Here is a 22362-nt window from a genome sequence, read left to right as displayed (position 1 = left end):
GTATTGATCAGGGTAAATAAACAGAAGCTCAATCAGCTCCGCTCCCTGCTACTAACAGCACGACTACCATGTGACGGACACAGACAGTATGCTTGGTGTTTATCTTTCTGCATTAGCTTCTAATGATGTCATACACACGGAGACAGCGAACGCATTACTTTCACAATTTGATTTTAGCAGGAAGAAAGTATTTTGTTTTTCCGCGACACTCTCCTCCTCTATTTTCCCTCTCCTTATTTCCTCTCCCTCCTCTTCCTCTTTCCTCGTCCCCTTTTTATTTGTAGGTTTATTCAGAGGTATAAGGTCTTTGATTTGGTGTCTAGATTTATCAAAGTGGAGGGAAACAATAAACCAGTGATATTCATGAGGACAAAAGACAAGGGAGAGGAGTGTTCCTTGATTATCTGGGGATAGATGGCTTCCTTTGTGTGTGTGTGTGTGTGTGTGTGTGTGTGTGTGTGTGTGTGTGTGTGTGTGTGTGTGTGTGTGTGTGTGTGTGTGTGTGTGTGTGTTTGTGTGTGTGTGTGTGTGTGTGTGTGTGTGTGTGTGTGTGTGTGTGTGTGTGTGTGTGTGTGTGTGTGTGTGTGTGTGTGTGTGTGTGTGTGTGTGTGTGTGTGTGTGTGTGTGTGTGTGTGTGTGTGTGTGTGTGTGTGTGTGTGTTTATGACCGTGGTTGCAGCTTTGAATATGGGTACACTAAAGTATTTGTCTTGTTACTCAACATTGTCTAACCACACCATTGAGACACGGCAGGATACAAATAATATGTGTTGTATATTTTTTCCCCCACCCCATCTGAACAAAATACCCCATAATGGCAAGGTGAAAACATGTTTTTAGAATTTGTAGCAAACTTATTGAAACTGAAATACAGATATCTAATTTACAGAAGTATTCAAAACCCTGAGTCAATACATGTTAGCATCACCTTAGGCAGCGATTACAGCTGTGAGTTTCTAGTACAATACTTGCACATTTATTATTTAAAAAATGATTCAACCACTGTCAAGTTGGTTAGTGATCATTGCTACACAGCCATTTTCAAGTCTGCCATAGAAGTCAAAACTATAACTAAAGCCACTGTGGAACATCCAATGTCATATTGGTAAACAACTGCAGTGTAAGGTATATTTGCCTGGTGTTTTAGGTTATTGTCCTGCTGAAAGCTGAATTTGTCTCCCCGTGTCTGTTGAAAAGCAGTGTCTGTTGGCTTTCCTCTAGGATTGTGACTGTTCATTTTCATCCTGAAAAAAACCTCCCCAGTAATTGCCAATGACAAGCATACCCATAACATGATATAGCCACCACCATGCTTGAAAATATGAAGAGTGGTACTCTGATGTATTCTGTTGGATTTGACACATTTTAGTATTTTTTGATGTATTAAGTTCATTTCTTTGCCACAATTTTTGCAGTTTTAAATCAGTGCCTTGTGTATGTTTTGGAAGATTTGTATTCTGTACAGGCTTTCTTATTTTCACTCTGTCATTTAGGTTAGTATTGTGGAGTAACTTCAATGCTGTTGATCCATCCTCAGCTTTCTGCTATCACAGCCATTCAACTCTGTATCTGCTTTAAAGTCACATTGGCCTCATGGTGAAATCCCTAATCGGTTTCCTTCATTCTCCAGCAAGTGAGTTTGGAAGGACCCCTGTATCTTTCTAGTGACTGGACGTATTGATATTACCATCCAAATTGTAATTAATAATTTCACCATGCTCAAAGGGATATTCAATGTATGCTTATTTATTTTTACCCATATACCAATAGGTGCCCTTTTTTTGCGAGGCATTGAAAAACCTCCCTGGTATTTGTGGTGGAATCTGTATTTGAAATTCACTACTTGACTGAAGGACCTTACAGATAATTGTATGTGTGCGGTACAGAGACGAGGGAGTCATTCATAATTCCTGTTAAATGCAACTTATTATGTGACTTGTTAAGCTCATTTTTACTACTGGACTTATTTAGGGTTGCCATAACAAAGGAGTTAAATAAATATTGACTCAAGACATTTCAACTTTTCATTTTTTATGAATTTGTAAAAAATAATAATAATAATAATTGTAACAGTTCCACTTTGACATTATGGTGTATGTACAGTACTGTACCTCCTCAAGAGTTTTTATCCATTTTTACTATTTTCTACATTGTAGAATAATTGTGAAGACGTCAAACTATGAAATAATGGATATGGAATCATGTAGTAACCAAATAAGTGTTAAACAAATCACAATATATGTTATATTTGATGCCAATAGTGTGCAAAGCTGTCATCAAGGCAAAGGGTGGCTACTTTGAAGAATCTTAAATATAAAATAGATAGAGAGATTATTTTAACACTTTTTTGGGATTCCATATGTGTTATTTCATAGTTTGATGTCTTTACTACTATTAAAATAAAGAAAAAACCCTTGAATGAGTTCAAACTTTTGACTGGCACTGTATGTGTAGGCCAGTGACACAAAATCTCAATTTAATCCATTTTAAATTCAGGGTGCAACACAATGACATTTGAAAAGTGTTAGTGCTGTATGTACAATGTACAATTTCAGAGATGTTTATTTGTCTGTGCTACAAAGGCAGATCATGGGATATTTTTTTTTTCATTTCATCCCCCTGATTTTGACTGAAAAATAAATAGTGGGAGATGCATCTTATCTGTCTCGAGGATCGGATGCATCCATCCCCTCCCTCTCTAGATCCTCATCTCCCCCTCTCTCTCCCCCCTCTTTCACTCTCCTTCTCTTTCTCTTTCGGAGATAGCTATGTACAGACAGCCTTCATATGTGCAGCAGAGGAAAGTGGCAGCTTTAATATTGGAGTGATAGCCGCTGATAAGGGTAACGGCTGTGGAGAGGCGTTAGTGTCATCCCTCCCTCCTCCGCAATAAACACTTTCATTTTGTTTTTCCCGGAGAGATGGCTGTAAAGATAGATGTGTTGAATAGACGACCTGAGGAGCAGTAGAGGGAAGGAAGGAAAGACGGATGGAGAAGGAAAATGGGAGGGGTGGGTATGCATATTCAGTATGAAAAGATCAATCAGAGGGTCGTGAAATATGCATTTTGTCATCTACCCTTCCTGTTTCATCGGCGCACCAACAACGCTGGCCACTCTGCCGACTCAAAATGCAAACTGAACTAACTATGATCTATATAGCATCCAAATGATATACAATTATTACTAATATGTGTGGAACAGTAGAATTTCAACATAGTCATTGTGTCAGAATCAGTGATGAGCAATGCCTGAATATTGTACTGAAAAAATCATTAGATCTGTACTGAGGTGTAGGGTACAGTGTACACTCTTAGAAAAAAAGGGTTCCACTGTCCCCATAGAATAACCCTTTTTGGTTCCAAGTAGAACCATTTTTGAATACCACGTAGAACCCTCTGTGGAAAGGATTCTACATGGAACCCAAAAGGGTTCTTCAAAGGTGTCTCCTATGTAAACAGCCGAATAACCCTTTTGGCCAAGGACATTGAGGCCTCAGATTACTGATTTAAATCATCTCCTTTCCCAAAACTCAGACATCTTGACTTCTCAGGACAGGGCTGGAGGCTGTGAGGGAAGGCCCGCTTCTTATGATGTTATAATATGTGTTGTGTTTCAATTATTCCACTGTCCTCAACTCCAACCCAAGGCCTTCACTCCAACTCAAGGCCTTCACTCCAACTCAAGGCCTTCACTCCAACTCAAGGCCTTCACTCCAACTCAAGGCCTTCACTCCAACTCAAGGCCTTCACTCCAACTCAAGGCCTTCACTCCAACTCAAGGCCTTCACTCCAACCCAATGCCTTCACTCCAACTCAAGGCCTTCACTCCAACTCAAGGCCTTCACTCCAACCCAAGGCCTTCACTCCAACTCAAGTCAGCAGTTCAAATGATGTATTCCTGCACTGACTTTTCTATTGCATATATTTTGTGGTACATTTGACCTTTTTAGGGTAATCACATTAATAAGGGTACGTAGCTTTAGATGCTAAGCTTTAGAGACTAAAGCTGATAGATTTTTTTGGTGTGTGTGTGTGTTTGTGTTTAATTTGTCTCAGGGCAATTAGACTGCGTGACCAAAACGATTATGTGAACAGCTGGGTAGCTGAAATCTGCATATCAGAAATAAAATCAGGGAGACACAGACGATTGCTCATTAAAATCACTGGGAAAACAACTTGAAAATGAGACTTGACATCAGTTTTCAAAGTCTGTCAAATATTTGTGGATGTTAAAATGAATAATAAGGTTGCAGTATAAGAACATAAGAGGAATACTCTTAATCTGGGTATGTGTTCATTCTGTAAATGACTCTAGCTATAGGAACAGAGAATTTGAAACATCTCAGAAAGCCCAGGCCAAGCATGCATCCCTGTAGACATTTACTATTGCCAAATAATGCACATTATGAACTCTCATGTAAACTCAGCAAAAAAAGAAACGTCCCTTTTTCAAAACCCTGTCTTTCAAAGATAATTCATAAAAATCCAAATAACCTCACAGATCTTCATTGTAAAGGGTTTAAACACTGTTTCCCATGCTTGTTCATTTAAATAAAGGTTACGTTTAAAATATAATTTCAGTTCTCAGAGCATTAATAAACCCTCCCAGGGAAACTATCAAGGAACCAGAGTAAAATGTTCTCAGAACCTCCCAACAAAACCAGAACAGGCTAATTTCCACGACTGTTCTCAGAATGTTTTGTTTTACCAGTCATGAAATGTATTGCTCTGTTCCCACAATCAATGTGAAAACAAAAGCATACCTTCCCACAATTCCCAAAGAACCAAATGTGCAAGCTGGGTACATGAGTTCGATGAGTTGAAAGTTCAACTGGAGATAGATGGTGACCTTCAGGCTTCTTTGGTTTTAGCATACACTGTGTCCTTTTAGCTTGTCAGGCAAACTGCCAGCAGATAGAAGTTAGACTGTGTTTTGATGTCAGGCTCAACTCAATGTTTTGACTGGCTCTCTACTCAGCCACAGCTCCAAGGGGCCAGGGTTCTGGTCTAGAAGCACCAGAACCCTGGCCCTACAGTTTTTACTACAGTTTGTCAAATCAAAAATCAAATCAAATCAAATTTTATTTGTCACATGCACATGGTTAGCAGATGTTAATGCGAGTGTAGCGAAATGCTTGTGCTTCTAGTTCCGACAATGCAGTGATAACCAACAAGTAATCTAACTAACAATTCCAAAACTACTGTCTTATACACAGTGTAAGGGGATAAGGAATATGTACATAAGGATATATGAATGAGTGATGGTACAGAGCAGCATACAGTAGATGGTATCGAGTACAGTATATACATATGAGATGAGTGTGTAGACAAAGTAAACAAAGTGGCATAGTTAAAGTGGCTAGTGATACATAATAATATTATTATTACATGTATTACATAAGGATGCAGTCGATGATGTAGATAGAGTACAGTATATACGTATGCATATGAGATGAATAATGTAGGGTAAGTAACATTATATAAGGTAGCATTGTTTAAAGTGGCTAGTGATATATTTACATCATTTCCCATCAATTCCCATTATTAAAGTGGCTGGAGTTGGGTCAGTGTCAATGACAGTGTGTTGGCAGCAGCCACTCAATGTTAGTTAGTGGTGGCTGTTTAACAGTCTGATGGCCTTGAGATAGAAGCTGTTTTTCAGTCTCTCGGTCCCAGCTTTGATGCACCTGTACTGACCTCGCCTTCTGGATGATAGCGGGGTGAACAGGCAGTGGTTCGGGTGGTTGATGTCCTTGATGATCTTTATGGCCTTCCTGTAACATCGGGTGGTGTAGGTGTCCTGGAGGGCAGGTAGTTTGCCCCCGGTGATGCGTTGTGCAGTCCTCACTACCCTCTGGAGAGCCTTACGGTTGAGGGCGGAGCAGTTGCCGTACCAGGCGGTGATACAGCCCGCCAGGATGCTCTCGATTGTGCATCTGTAGAAGTTTGTGAGTGCTTTTGGTGACAAGCCGAATTTCTTCAGCCTCCTGAGGTTGAAGAGGCGCTGCTGCGCCTTCTTCACGACGCTGTCAGTGTGAGTGGACCAATTCAGTTTGTCTGTGATGTGTATGCCGAGGAACTTAAAACTAGCTACCCTCTCCACTACTGTTCCATCGATGTGGATAGGGGTTACTGCAGTTTAATAGATGCCAGGCCCACATAAATGTCCTTAGATAGCCACATAGAGAAGTTTGATTTGAAAATTCCTAATAAGACACTTTAGTCATCACCTTTTTGCACAAAATATCTATTGAATTATTCAAATAATTATTGCTGAAGCCGATTTGTCTTTTTCATCACACAGGCAAATTTTATATTAATCTAATGTCTGCCATGTTTTTGGATGATGTGATGAAGTCGTCGCTGCTCTCAGTAATCCCTGTGTGCACTGAGTGCTAGTGTGCATGTGATGTTGATCCGTTTAAACCGGATACAACCTGGATATAGACGGTCCATGAATTGGAGTATGTGAACGTGAGTAGATTACCTTGAAAACAACGGTTAGACTTATTGGACGCAGTCTCCACTTCTTATTATACCTGAGTGATCAGCTCCCTGAGAGGTCCTCCTTAAGACTAAATGCTGAGGGTGACCTTTCTGTTGCCCCGCTCCTCCCACCCAGCTGGCCCTAATTACCTACCCCCCGAAATAACACACTGATCCAAGATGGCTGCCTTATTACCCACTCCTAAATAACACCAGCACCACCAGGTTGAATAATAATAATTTGTGGGGTGTTTATATTTGACCTGTTACACACTTGTACAAGTGTTCATTGTTCCAAGTGTGTAATGGAAATGTATTTCTTGCACATCCCAACTCCCCCTAAGACACCCGCAGGGAGACGGGTCATGGATAGGGTCACCATTGTCCAACACGCCTAGAGCAATTGGGATTAAGTTCCTTGCTCAAGGACAGATCGACAGATGTTTCACCTTGTCGGCTCCAGGATTAAAACCAGTGACATTTCAGTTACTGGCCCAACCATAGAGAATGATAGAGGCCTCTTGTAGACAAAAGGCTGTTTTAGCATATGCAGCGCCATTGAGGGCTTCCACCCTTCTTCCACCATTTTAAAGTAGTCAAAGTAGTCAACTGGGTGGGGATTCCTATGGGTTGTAGCCTATCACAGACGCTATAATGGCACAGCTATAAAGATGAGTCCTCTATCTATCTCTATGGGCCCAGTGCTCTGACCTCGAGGCTACCTGCCACCCGAACCAAGATAGCTTCCTCATTTGACCCTCCTAAATCACAACAGGTAGATACACAGATCCAAGATGGCTGCTACTCCCCACAACTAATTTTCTATACTCTGCAATCTTTGTGTTGACATTTTAATGAACTGTACTGTAGCTTGCTTGATGCCTGCTGGCCTAATGGATATCTGTGCTCTGAATGGATCCCCCCTATTATTTCTCTCCCCCTCCTCCCGCCAGACTTCACTCCATAAGTCCTGACTATATATTCAAGACGTCGCCATCACTATGGTGATCGCTGATGAGACGATAGGGTGATCAGCGCTTGCAGGATGTCGGACAATAAACTGAGAGGGAGAGGGAGAGAGAGAGGGCTGTAATTAGCCTTCCTAATGATGGCACTAAAGTAACGTGCTTAATTATATGGAATGCCGCATAAATTGCCAAGTGTGTGGAATCATTGGAATTGATTAAAATACTAATTAAACAGGCCCTTGCAGAATTTGGAGAGTGAGGTAAGGTTCAGCTCTTCAGGGTCATTTGCATACCCTTAATCTGGGGGAATGGGATTTAAAGGACCCTCTCTCTCTCTCTCTCTGGCTTTCCCTATTTCTCTTTTCTCCCTATTTCCCGGTTCACATGCTAACAAACTCAATTAAAATTATACTCTGTTTTCTCTTTTCACCATATAATTTGGCATAAGACCCCTTTGATTTTGTTTTTCAATATAAATGTATCCATCAAAGTGAGTGTTTCAAAGGCTAAACATGCACAGAAAAAAAACAAGTCTGCCGAGTGTATGATCTTAAATGTTGCATGCCACTTGCTTTGATTTGTGTGAGAATATCTTTGTTAAATATTGCATTTAGAACTAGCGGGGGCATCCTTTAATAGATTTATGGATCAAACTCATATTGCAATCCTATTAACTACTGCAAGAACCAAGAGAAATTAATTACGCAGTACATCGACTAGCACTTTTACATTCAAATAAATATTAAACATTCATTGGTACAGATATACAATCTTAATTTGACCAGTTTCTCACAGCAGACAAAATTGTCCTGCAGCAACAGGAAATGTGAATTATTGTGTGAATTATGAATGGACATTTTGGAGGAGTAGATCAAAAGAAAATTGTTAGGGCAAATCAAGTAGGACATTTTAAAGTAACAACTACAAACTTTAGAAGCCTTTTTATACCTTGAATATACTTCCTGCAACAACAGGGTGATCAAATTAAGATCTCACATATGTACCTCGGCAGCTGACAGTGTGCAAAGTTCTTGCTCATAAACCACTTTACAACCATTTTAATAATCGTCAGAGCAAAGTAACAAGAACATTTCCGTTGTGAGATGCCTATGTGCTCGATTCTAGACACTGTACTGTAGGGTATTCTGTGGTCGTGTACAGGTGTAGGATCTTAACTTGATCACCCTGATGTTGCAGAACATTTTTAAATCTGTAGGGTAGTTGGGCTAACTCTTGCATGTGTACCGTAGCCAACAGTATGTGAAACTTTGACTGGTCACTGATGAGTCTGGAGTTTGAGTTGAAGTCACATGTTGACAAAGACCTTTGGGTGAAAACATTGCAATAAACTGTGAGAGAATCACTGTGTGGTTATCTATCTTTAATTTTCACTCACACTATGTCACAAACTCTTTCGGTCACGCTCTCCTGTTTCCCTTCAAGAATTAGACGGTCAAAACATGTTCTTCTGCGTCATTCATTCTCCTCACTTAATACTCCTCACACACAACTCATTCCACTCACTCATTTCACTTTCCACTTACTCATTACATTATTTTTCTTTTTCTTTTTTTACTAATTCCACTCATACACAACTCTGGTCTTGTGCTGGTGTCTTCCCAAGCAGTTCAGCAAAAGAAGCAGCTGGAGAAGGAAACTGGTGTGAAGATCCTGGAGGCTGGTGTCAGTGATGTAAGTCCTGTTTCATTGTCTGTTTCAAGCTGGGAACCATAGAATGATTGACTTGAATGGGGTTGCCATTTCTAGTTACTCTATTTCTGCGCTTTGAACATCCAACACTGACTATATCGGTGTCGAACGAAGTATAAAACTGACCCCCACAAAATGATTTTTATCCGGAACTCATCCGGATGCTGGATTGCTTCAATGTGATGTTATGTGACATTACAAGTATTCAGCCTCAGTATTCAACTGAGGCTGTATATTGAATAGCATTTGTGTGATATTGTATAGTTAGTTATATCTTACCCCATAAAGTCCCTAAAGAGAATACTGAGCTCATCATCCAACACCCAACATGCATCATGTTTCATTGTTTCAAGGAATTGAACCGAACCTGAAAGCTCCCGGATCTTATAGAAACCATAGTGTCTCTGGTACACTGGGCTCTCTCCGGTGATATGGCTCCAGATATGGCAGCTTGGCCATCTATACCGCCTGCATCCTTTACGAGGCCCCCATTATGCGACCAGACATTGATCGTGAGCTGAAATTAATGCAAAATGTATTTCCTGTGTCGCTTTGATACACATCCTCTGTATTCATTTCCTGTCCTCCTTAAGGTTGTTGGTTCCCATGGAGAATAAAGAACAACGAGACAAATTGCAGTGTGTTTTGACACTTTCAATAGCAGACAAGGAACAATGAGCAGATTATCTGGAGAGCTGTCATTTTATGGCTAGACATTAATGGCTGGCGGTGACATATTCATAAGAAATATTAAGTCCAAAAAAGATACTGAAGATGAGTACGGGGATGAGAGCAGGGGAGATGTGCGTTCAATCGATGGCGACGCTGCTAATAATTATTCATAAGTAGTGTGGGGTAGGTGAGGATCTAATCAAACAGCCATTGATGGGCTGTAGCCCTCCTAGAATTATTTTCTACGGAAATGAGACAGACAGCGGTGGCACTGTGAGCCATGAAGATCATCGCGATGCATGCTGGGAACTAAATGGACGTGGCCTGTGTGTGGGCTGCTGCCGTTGTCAATAGCAACAGGGTAACATAGTCGGGACCGTTTTCCTGGCTCAATCCCTCCTATGGACTTTGTCACACTCTTTTCGATTGATTTAATCCTACTGTGGATCTCTTGCTTATGCCTACGCATTTACCTCCCTCTTTTTTAAGTCCTCTTTTCCTTCGCCTCATCTACCCTTTCTCCCTTTCTCTTGCCCTCTATCTTTCTGACTATCTTTTTCTCCATCTTCACTCTTGTCCAACACCCAGAAAGCACAAGGCAAACAGTGATGGAGGGCTGTGATTTGTCATATTTGTCCTATTTGTTGATAATTAGCTGCAATTATAGGGAACAGGAGTGAGAGAGAGATCCTTTACCTCAGGAGTGGGAAATCAGAGACAGATGCTGTGTGTGTGTGTGTGTGTGTGTGTGTGTGTGTGTGTGTGTGTGTGTGTGTGTGTGTGTGTGTGTGTGTGTGTGTGTGTGTGTGTGTGTGTGTGTGTGTGTGTGTGTGTGTGTGTGTGTGTGTGTGTGCGTGCGTGCGTGCGTGCGTGCGTGCGTGCGTGCGTGCGTTCGTTCGTTCGTTCGTTCGTTCGTTCGTGTGGTGTGTGTGTGTGCGTGTCCGTGAGTGTGATTAGAAAATGTGTATTTTAGGGAAGTACAGTGAGAGCCAAGCCCTGTAATTATTAATTTTCTGTATTGGCATTGTCATAGTCCACACCCAAATAAGGCTCAATTCATCCCAGTGGTTTTTAGACAGAGGGATAATTTTCTGAAAACGGTGGCAGAACATGCTGCTGAGAGTGCCTGTGGAGAGTGCTCTCAGAATGCATTAGTTTAAATGGAATTGAGCACAACTATTAGTTGGTGAATTTATGGGGTGACCGCTGATATATTGTTATTAGTGGGTACCTCAGCTAGATGCCAAAGCATGGGTCGGTAACTATGCATTAGCTTGCAAAACACACATTTTAAATGGTGCCCTAGTTTTAAGTAGATAACTAAATACATTGGCAAATAAAGTAAATGAAATTAAGTTAATAAAGGCACAACCAGTTAGATGTCATGGCACCCTATGTCCTTAATAGTTTAACCTAGGGAACAGAGTGGAATTTAGGACACAACCATTGCCTCTCCGTCTTAACCCTGTCTGACTTTGTTAAAAATGGGGCAGAATGACAAAACAGCTTAAGAACCACGGACATCGATTGCTGTTGATGTTGACCAAGATAAGCAGTATATTACAGTAATATAGTACAGTATATACATATCAGATGAGTAATGTAGGGTATGTAAACATTATATAAAGTGGCATTGTTTAAAGTGACTAGTGATACATTTATTACATCCAATTTTTTATTATTAAAGTGGCTAGAGATTTGAGTCAGTATGTCAGCAGCAGCCACTCAACGTTAGTGGTGGCTGTTTAACAGTCAGATGGCCTTGAGATAGAAGCTTTTTCAGTCTCTCTGTCCCAGCTTTGATGCACCTGTACTGACCTCGCCTTCTGGATGATAGCGGGGTGAACAGACAGTGGCTCGGGTGGTTGTTGTCCTTGATGATCTTTTTGGCCTTCCTGTGACATCGGGTGGTGTAGGTGTCCTGGAGGGCAGGTAGTTTTCCCCCTGTGATGCGTTGTGCAGACCTCACTACCCTCTGGAGAGCCTTACGGTTGTGGACGGAGCAGATGCCATACCAGGCAGTGATACAGCCGCCAGGATGCTCTCGATTGTGCATCTGTAAAGGTTTGTGAGTCTTTTTGGTGACAGGCCAAATTTATTCAGCCTCCTGAGGTTGAAGAGGCGCTGTTGCGCCTTCTTCACCACGCTGTCTGTGTGGGTCGACCATTTCAGTTTGTCCATGATTTGTACGCCGAGAAACTTAAAACTTTCCACCTTCTCCACTGCTGTCCCGTCAATGTGGAAAGGGGGGTGCTCCCTCTGCTGTTTCCTGAAGTCCACGATCATGTCCTTTGTTTTGTGTGAGTTTATTTTCCTGACACCACACTCCGAGGGCCCTCACCTCCTCCCTGTAGGCCGTCTCGTCGTTGTTGGTAATCAAGCCTACCACTGTACCGGCACCTATTTCAGTCCAAGTCAAGCACCTCGCATACTTGAGTTATCACTATTGAACACATCAGCAAGTGGCAACTCCAAAAAGGGCTAGGGGCCAAGTGTTCTTTCAACATAACATTGGCGAAGTGTTGTCTTATGTAAACACGTCCGGGGTGCTGTGTAAGGGGCAGGTCTGTGTCACTGAATAGTTCTGGCTGCTACGTTTTGGATAGAGCTCAATCAGCGTTGCAGATAGAGTGCATTCATTGCAGGTGTTTCTCTGTGCATGACAATTCTCCCTAGGCATTGTCCCGTGTTAGTGGGGAAGTGGGCACGATCAAAATCAAAAACCCAACCCTTCTGTATATCATGATGACCTCAGTTACTCAAATCAAATTTTTTTTTTAACTCTGTTTTGGAATAAACTTACATATTTATTGTCCATTTTGGCACAGAAATACATGTTTCTGACTAATATCAATAGGCTGTTTTAAACCTGAGAAGTTGATTTTCGAGTTCAGTTGCTTTTTAATAACCATGGCATTTTTTAAGTCATTTAAGTTGTCATTGTGTTTTACCAATGTGAGAGGGCCAAGAGGAGTCATAGAAAAGGGGCTGTAGAATGCTTAAAATATACAATGTTTTTGTTCATCTCAATCCTAGCACTCTATCATCAGTTCTTCGCTAGGGCTGTGAAATGTTGACATTGACAGTAAATGAAAATCCTACGGAGAATATCAGTGTGCACACACCTTGCAGCACCCCAGGCATCAGCTTGGAGAATCAGCCTGTAGTACTGGTACCATAGCAGTCCTCCGTTTCATGGAGAGATGTTCCTAAAAGGCACACAGAGCTTCGTGACTGTGCATACTCTCCTCTCCTCCCGTCCTGTTTGTGATCAGGAGGGGTCGATGAGTCACTGTGCATCTGGAGAGAGAGAGAGCGAGAGAGAGAGCGAGAGAGAGAGAGAGAGAGCGAGAGAGAGATGGTGCAGGAGCAGAGGGTTGCAAAGGTTTGCGTTAGCCAGCTGTATGCAGACATAGACCCTTTTGTTACATTGACGAAAGTTGGAGAATCTTGAGAGGTATCGAACAAAATCCTGAGACTATACTTATTACTGTAATGTAAACTTGTGAACTTGTCAAGTCTTGACTACTACGTCCGGAGGTCACACACGACACTCGCACTTGGTACCCAGTTTCCCCCCTCCATGCAGGGGAGTGTAAACAGAATTGTCGTGTTGATACAGTAAAAATTAAATGTTTTAATTATATTTTATGTTATATTTATAACATTTGAATTATATTTCAGATTTGTTTTATTGAGTTTTTACCCAAAAATTGCAGTAAAAGCCTATTACACTCTGAAATTGATGCCGTAGCTTAAAAAAAAGCTAATCTCAATGGTGTTTTTTTCCCCTTGACTGCACTGATAATCCAGGCAAGATACAATCTAGCTTTGCAAGCAGTTTGCTTTTCATTCGCAGTTTGCTTTTTACCTCATATAATGACTTTCATGATATTGATTAAATTAAGCCTGTTTTGTTCTAAGGTCAGTTTAAAACACTAAAGTTGTAATGTAGGCCTAAGAAGTATGTAGCTATGGTTCAGCTAACATAACAGCTAGCACAGTGGATCTGGGCCAATTCCAGCTGAGAGTCGGGGCACTCGGCTGAGATTCAGACTCAGTCGACTTCATGTAGCCCAAGTCTGGCCCGCCTTTGGCAGTATTACTTATGGCTAGGATGCGGCAATTGAGCTCGGCCTGATTCCGGTGTGAGTTATATGGCCCAAATATATTACTTGGGACTCGGGCCGATTGTGGCTACTCTCTGGCAGATGATTACACGGGCTGATTAATATAGTTAACATTTCATTATTTATTTTTCCATATTTTCTCATAGTTTTATTTTCCATAAAATGATAGTTCAAATAGAATTGATACCGAAGAGAAACTAAATTTAGATTTCAGCTTCGAAAGTAATTTGCGTGGCCGTATTCATGGCTATCAGCTAACTAGCTGATGCAGCTAATACGATGTAGCTAAGAAAAAATTCAGAAATAATTTTGTTTAGCTTGCTACCTAGGAAAGTATTTCTATACTATGAACCACACTGTACTGTGCTTTTGTATTTGTATGAGAGGAGTAAACCTTTATGCTTGATATGCTAACATTACTAGCTAGCAGTAGCTAGCCAGCTGTGCTATTTTTGTGCAAGCTAATTTAATGTGTGGATAAACAAGAAATAAACCCTTTAATTGTCTGCACATTATGAATTGTTGCATTATTGAAGAGTGTAATATGGTTTGGTTGCATTATTCAAGTGTAATTATGTTATGTTTTAAATTAAAAGTTGCTCGACATTGTTGAGTTGGTAAATTGGAGCTGAAGAGCAAGAATGTCACATTGGGGGAGGGGGGTAAGTAGTAATGTGTAATGTCTTCTTTTAGCACCTAAACATTTGGTGCCATCACAGTGGGCGACTGTGTATCATGTCCTTAAAATACAACATAATCAGGTTTTCCCTGAAGTTTTTCACCGTTTTGATTTTCAAATCATCGCATTTACATTAATGAATATTATTAGAATGAATGTATGTTTTTTATCAGAGTACCAGTTGTCATTTTTTTAATCAGAATTTCTGAGTGCATTGAAGGAGGAGGCTGGAGGTTTACAGTTACCTGTCCACAATCTGATTAAGATGGTGGGTAAATTGAGATTCATTGACATTTTGACAACTTCTACAAACTGCTTATGTGGATAGGCACTTATTAAGCACATAATTCCCTGAGCTGCATGTCAACAGATTATTCAACCAATTGTAAATCATATACAGGGCATTCAGAAAGTATTCAGACCCTTTGACTTTTTTCACATTTTGTTGTGTTACAGCCTTATTCTAAAATTAATGTATTCTAAAATTCATTAATTAATTTTTTTTCCTGATCAATCTTCACACAATACGCCATGATGACAAAGCAAAAACAGGTTTTGAGTAATTTTTAGCAAATATATTAAAAATTCAAAACTGAAATATCTTATTTATGTAAGTATTAAGACCCTTTGCTATGAGACTCTAAATTGAGCTCAGGTGCATCCTGTTTCCATTGATCAACCTTGAGATGTTTCTACAACTTGATTGGAGTCCACCTGTGGTAAATTAAATTGATTGGACATGATTTGGAAAGGCACACACCTGTCTATATAAGGTCTCACAGTTGACAGTGCATGTCAGAGCAAAAACCAAGTCATGAGGTCAACAAAATTCCGTAGTCCGTAGAGCTCCGAGACAGGATTGTGTCGCGGCACAGCTCTAGGGAAGGGTACCAAAATATTTCTGCAGCATTGAAGGTCTCCAGGAACTCAGTGGCCTCCTTCTTAAATGGAAGAAGTTTGGAGCCACCAAGACTCTTCCTAGAGCCGCCCGGCCAAACTGAGCAATCAAAGGAGAAGGGCCTTGGTCACGGAGGTGAAAAAGAACCCAATGGTCACTCTGAGAGAGCTCCAGGGTTCCTCTGTGGAGATGGGAGAACCTTCCAGAAGGACAACCGTCTCTGCAGCAGTCCACCAATCAGGCCGTTATGGTAGGGTAGCCAGACAGAAGCCACTCCTCAGTAAAAGGTACATGACAGCCCGCCTGGAGTTTGCCAAAAGGCACCTAAGTGATTCTCATACCATGAGAAACAAGATTCTCTGGTCTGATGAAACCAAGATTGAACTCTTTGGCCTGAATGCGAAGCAACACGTCTGGAGGAAACCTGGCACCATCCCTACAATGAAGCATGGTAGTGGCAGCATCATGCTATGAGATGTTTTTCAGCGGCAGGGACTGGGAGACTCGTCAGGATCAAGGGAAAGATGAACAGAACAAAGTACAGAGACATCCTTGATGAAAACCTGTTTCAGAGCACTCAGGACCTCAGACTGGGACGAGGTTCACCTTCTAACAAGACAAGGACCCTAAGCACACGGCCAAGACAACGCAGGAGTGGCTTCGGGACAGGTCTCTAAATGTCCTTGAGTGGCCCAGCCAGTGCCCAGACATGAATCTGATCGAACATCTCTGGAGGGACCTGAAAATAGCTGTGCAGCAACACTCCCCATCCAACCTGACAGTACTTGAGAGGATCTGCAGAGAAGAATGGAAGAAACTCCCCAAATACATGTGCAAGCTTGTAGAGTCCTACCCAGGAAGACTCTAGTCTGTAGTCGCTGCCAAAGGTCCTTCAACAAAGTACTGAGTAAAGGGTCTGAAAACAATTTTTTATGTAAAAAAAACAGTTTTTGCCTCGTCATTATGGGGTATAGTGTGTAGATTGATGAGAGAGAAAAAAATGATGTAATACCGTTTAGAATAAGGCTGTAACCTAACAAAATGTGGAAAAAGTAAAGTGGTCTGAATACTTTCTGAATGCACTGTTTAACAGACAGGGATCTCAGCTGAGTCTCCGCACGGTGTGTGTGCACGAGTGCGCATGTCTGTGCATGTGTGTTGTGTTTGTGCATTTGCGTGTGTGTTTGTGTGTATGTATGTGTATGTGTATGTATGTGATTGCACTTGTTCATGTTTTGTAGATCACAAGAGGTTGGTGGCACCTTAAATGGGGAGGACAGACTCGTGGTAATGGCATTGTTATGAGCTGCCATTATCCAGCCATTATTGTGAGCCGTCCTCCCCTCAGCAGCCTCCACTGATGTAGATGTGTGTCTCCGCAAGTAACATACATTAGCAAGACTTGTATACGTCTGTGTACACGTGCCTATGTGCGTTTGTGGTCTGCTTTCGCTGCGGAATTGCATTACCTGTCTTTCTGGAACCTTTAAGGATGACCATTATAATGGAAGTGGATGCAGGAGAAAAAAACATTAGTGTAGGAATACATGTCAATGGTAAATGCCACTATCTTAGAATTGGGGAAACCACTCATGGGCTCCCCCAATCAGAGTTCTGGGGAAGCACGGGCAAAACTCATCTCAGGGAAAGGTCACGGGCAATGATGACCTCTGGCAACTGGATTTGGTGGCTTTCTTGCCAATTTCCTGCACCATAATGAATGTGAGGGCTAGAATGAGAGCAATGCCATTTGAAAAGATTTGAACATCTAAATGATAGTGTAAAATAGGGGCCTTCTAGCAGTCGTAAGGACAAAGATTCAGCAGAAGGCAGTCAGGTAGAGGTGTAGATGGTGGGTGAGTCCAAGTGAAAGCTATGATCCCTTATTGATGTCACCTGTTAAATCTGCTTTCCACACCTTGTAGTCCCTGGCCCAATGAATTTAGGCTGTTCTGAGGGCAACTCAATATTAAGAAGTTGTTCCTAATGTTTTGTACACTCAGTGTATATACAAAGTTCTGCCTTCCACATGTCAGTATTCAAAACCAATCATAACCAATAAAGAACAGGCACCCCGCAAGACTCCGATACCAGACTCAGATACAGCCTCCCCTTGAGTAACCTAAAAGTGAGTAACCTAAACGTAAACTGCGGAAGGCCAAATGTTGATAGATAGCCTGCCATCTATTTGCGTTCAAGCGCGTGCTGTTCACACAACGCTGAACAAGACGGAGAAACCAGACATGTGCTCCGAAACGAAAGACATGAAGCCATTGACATAAAACGGGTGAATAGAGCTAAATAAACCAAAGCTTCTTTATAACAAGTGTTGCGTATTTTGTGAGCTCTCCAAACAACATTTCCACTTTGAGAATGAGAACGGTCAGAATGTATATTATACTTAATTACTGAACAGAAATGAGCGTAACCAAACATTCTGAATCAATGGGGAAATGCGTGGATTAACAGTACCTCACTATTGAATATACAGTATATTTAAACGGGGAATTGATAGACATTCACAAAAAAATGGCAAACAACATTGACACAATTAGTACACACAAATGGGTGCAATTCTGTGCACAATAATGCAGAGAGAGATGTGCCTATAGCGCATCTAAGCCACAGATGGTCCTACTGTATATGCGGTATGACCAACGAGGGGCATATAATAGGTACCCTATTTTCAACATACTGCATTACTCTTGACCAGAGTCCTATTGGCCCTGGTCAAAAGTAGTGAAGTAATAGAGAATAGGGTGCCATTTGGGATGCTCAAACAGTATGCTCATCCTATGTACTTCAGTGTGGTATGTGATTATGTAAATTAGTGTTTGTAAATACAGGTAACTACCAAAATAAAGGAAACACTTGAGTAAATGAGGGATACAAAGTACATTGAAAGCAGGTGATTCCACATAGGTGTGGTTCCTGAGTTAATTAAGCAATTAACATCCCATCATGCTTAGGGTCATGGCTACCATAGCTAAAAGAAGAGATCTCAGTGACTTTGAAAAAGGGGTCTCAACAGAGCATAGGGGGTTTAAAGTGTGTCAGTTAAGATCAAACTGTTATTTACAATGACAGCCTACCCTGGCCAACACTGGGCCATTGGTGCACCACCCTATGGGACTCCCAATCACAGCTGGATGTGATGCTGTTTGGCTTTGAACCAAGGGCTGCAGTGATGTGCCTTGCACTGAGATGCAGTGCCGTAGACCGTTGCGCCACTTGGGATAATGTGCCAGTTACCAGATTTCAACCCTTATGGGAGATTCTGGAGCAGCACATGAGAGAGCGTTTTCCACCACCATCAACAAAAGTCCAAATAATGGAATTTCTCGTGGAAGAATGGTGTCGCATTCCTCCAATAGAGTTTCAGGCACTTGTAGAATGTTAAGCCACATTGAAGCTGTTGATGAGGCTCGTTGTGGCCCAATGCCCTATTAAGACACTTTCAAATCAAATCCAATTTTATTAGTCACATGTGCCTGAATTCAACAGGTGTAACCTTACAGTGAAATGCTTACTTACAAGCCACTAACCAACAATGCAGTTTAAAAAATAGGAATGAGAATAAGTCATTAAAGAAACAAGAAATGAAAGAGAAGCAGTAAAATAACAATAGTGAGACTATACAGGGGGTACTGGTACAGGGTCAATGTGCGGGTGCACCAGTTATTTGAGGTTATTGAGGTAATATGTACATGTAGGTAGAGTTACTAAAGTTACTATGCATAGGTAATAACAGAGAGTAGCAGCGGCGTAAAGGAGGGGTGGGGGTGAGGGTGGGCAATGCTAATAGTCTGGGTAGCCATTTGATTAGATGTTCAGGAGTCTTATGGCTTGGGGTTAGAAGCTATTTGGAAGCCTCTTGGACCTAGACTTGACGCTCCGGTACCGCTAGCCGTGTGGTAGCAGAGAGAACGGTCTATGACTAGGGTGGCTGGAGTCTTTGACAATTTTTAGGGCCTTCCTCTGATATCGCCTGGTATAGAGTTTCTGGATGGCAGGAAGCTTGGCCCCAGTGATGTACTGGGCTGTACGCTCTACCCTCTGTAGTGGCTTGCAGTCGGAGGCCGAGCAGTTGCCATACCAGGTAGTGATGCAACCAGTCACAATACTCTCGTTGGTGCACCTGTAGAAGCTTTTGAGGATCTGAGGACCCATGCCAAATCTTTTCAGTCTCATTAGGGGGAATAGGTTTTGTCGTGCCCTCTTCACGATTGTCTTGGTGTGCGTGGACCGTGTTAGTTTGTTGGTGATGTGGACACCCAGGAACTTGAAGCTCTGAACCTGCTCCACTACAGCCCCGTCAATGAGAATGGGGGCGTGCTCGGTCCTCCTTTTCCTGTAGTCCACAATCATCTCCTTTGTCTTGATCACTTTGAGGGAGAGGTTGTTGTCCTGGCACCACACGGCCAGGTCTCTGACCTCCTCTGACCTCCTCCTATAGTCTCGTCATTGTCGGTGATCGGGCCTACCACTGTTGGGTTATTGGCAAACTTAATGATGGTGTTGGAGTCCTGGTAATCTGTCTTGTGAATGTTGACCTGTTTAAAGGTCTTACTCACATCAGCTGTGAAGAGCGTGATCACAGTCGTTCGGAATAGTGGGTGCTCTCATGCATGTTTCAGTGTTATTTGCCTTGAAGCGAGCATAGAAGTTGTTCGTCTGGTAAGCTTGTGTCACTGGGCAGTTCTTGGCTGTGCTTCCCTTTGTAGTCTATAATGGTTTGCAAGTCCTGCCACATCCGACGAGCGTCTGAGCCGGTGTAGTACGATTCGATCTTAGTCCTGTATTGTTGCTTTGCCTGTTTGATGGTTTGTTTGAGGGCATAGTGGGATTTCTCATAAGCTTCCGGGTTAGAGTCCCACTACTTGAAAGCGGCAGCTCTAGCCTTTAGCTCAGTGCAGATGTTGCCTGTAATTCATGGCTTCTGGTTGGGGTACGGTCACTGTGGGGACGACGTCATCGATGCACATATTGATGAAGCCAATGATTGATGTGGTATACTCCTCAATGCCATCGGAAGAATCCCGAAACTCATTCCAGTCTGTGCTTGCAAAACAGTCCTGTAGCTTAGCATCTCCTTCATCTGACCACTTTTTTATAGACCGAGTCACTGGTGTTTCCTGCTTTAATATCTGCTTGTAAGCAGGAATCAGGAGGATAGAATTATGGTCAGATTTGCCAAATGGAAGGCAAGGGATAGCTCTGTGTGTGGAGTAAAGGTGGTCAAGATTTTTTTTCCCTCTGGTTGCACATTTAACATTCTGATAGATATTAGGTAAAACGGATTTAAGTTTTCCTGCCTTAATCCCCGGCCACTAGAGCGCCACCTCTGGATGAGCGTTTTCCTGTTTGCTTATGGCGGAATACAGCTGATTGAGTGCGGCCTTAGTGCCAGCATCCGTCTTTGGTGGTATGTAGACAGCTACGAAAAATACAGATGATAACTCTCTAGGTAGATAGTGTGGTCTACATCTTATCATGAGATACTCTACCTCAGGGGAGCAACATCTCAAGACTTCCTTAGATATTGTGCACCAGCTGATGTTTACAAATATATATAGTCTGCCCCCTCCCCCCTCCTTGTCTTACCAGATGCCGCTGTTCTATCCTGCCGACACAGCGTATGTTGATAATGTCGTCTCCATGAATCATAAGGTATTACAGTTTCTAATGTCCAGTTGGTAGTTTAATCTTCCTTGTAGGTTGTCGATTTTATTTTCCAATGATTTTCCATGTTCGCTGGCAGATCAGAAGGCAGAGGGGGTTTATTCGATCACTTACGAATTCTCAGAAGGCAGCCCAACCTCCGTCATCTTTTTCTCCATCTTCTCTTCATGAAAATTACGGGGATTTGGACCTGTTCCTAGGAAGCAGTATGTCCTTCAAGTTGGTCTCATAGGACTCGTTAAAGGAAAAAAAAGCTGCTGCAGTTTGTGGTGAGTAATCGCTTTTCTGATGTCCAGAAGTTATTTTCGGTCATAAGAGACGTTAGCAGCAACATTATGTACAGAATAAGTTTAAAAAATAAGTTATAAACAACACACAAAAAATGAACAAAAAGACACATTCGGTTAGGAGCACGTAAAACGTCAGCCAACTGATGGCAGTTAGCTGTATTATGTTCAGTGTCTGATAATAATCACTACTTACATATGTGCTGTATAATTTAAAGGTCCAGTATGTAGCTTTGTGGGCAATATTTTTGGTAATTGAAAAGATATTTCACAGTGGTTTAGATTGTACAATGATTGTCACAAACTGAAATTAGGCATACATGATAGAATCTTTGCAACAGGGTAATGGTGAAGTTATTTCTACATATTGCACCTTTGAGTGCTTTGCATTTAGCACATTGTTATTCTAATTTGGCTATAAACATGTTCAGTCCCCAAAACATTATGGGAAACATACTTTTTTTAGGTCGGAAATATGGCCCATGGTCAGAAATAGTGCACTATAAAGTGAATAGGGTGCCATTTGGGATGCACAACAAACACCTATGTGACATTGAAAGCTTTTATCAGCCCGTGTAAAGATCACCTCTTCATCGCTACCAGGACAAGCATATTTATCAATTCCCTCAACAACTAATGTCCTTCACACCAACCTCTTAAGGATAGGACCCTTTTTTCAATTTTCGCCTAAAATGACACACCCAAATCTAACGGCCTGTAACTCAGACCTGAAGCAAAGATATGCATATTCTTGATACCATTTGAAAGGAAACACTTTAAAGTTTGTGGAAATGTTAAATTAATGTAGGAGAATATAACACCTTAGATCTCGTAAAAGATAATAGAAAGG

The 22362-nt window shown here is 41.7% G+C and overlaps 1 protein-coding gene across 2 annotated transcripts in view; it reads left to right on the top strand.

Moving 5' to 3' along the window:
- LOC118361537 (receptor-type tyrosine-protein phosphatase N2-like) overlaps window positions 1-22362 on the top strand; it is a 263321-nt gene that overhangs the window by 150016 nt on the left and 90943 nt on the right. For both annotated transcript variants that reach the window (XM_035741548.2, XM_035741546.2), the window contains one exon: window positions 9082-9146. In XM_035741548.2, coding sequence (XP_035597441.1) covers window positions 9082-9146 — 65 coding nt within the window. The remainder of the gene's footprint in view (window positions 1-9081; window positions 9147-22362) is intronic.

The sequence above is a fragment of the Oncorhynchus keta genome, chromosome 28 (genome assembly GCF_023373465.1).
Source record: "Oncorhynchus keta strain PuntledgeMale-10-30-2019 chromosome 28, Oket_V2, whole genome shotgun sequence".
NCBI lineage: Eukaryota > Metazoa > Chordata > Actinopteri > Salmoniformes > Salmonidae > Oncorhynchus > Oncorhynchus keta.
The sequence above is the reverse complement of the archived record's forward strand: the minus strand, read 5'-3'. Positions and strand labels throughout refer to the sequence as shown.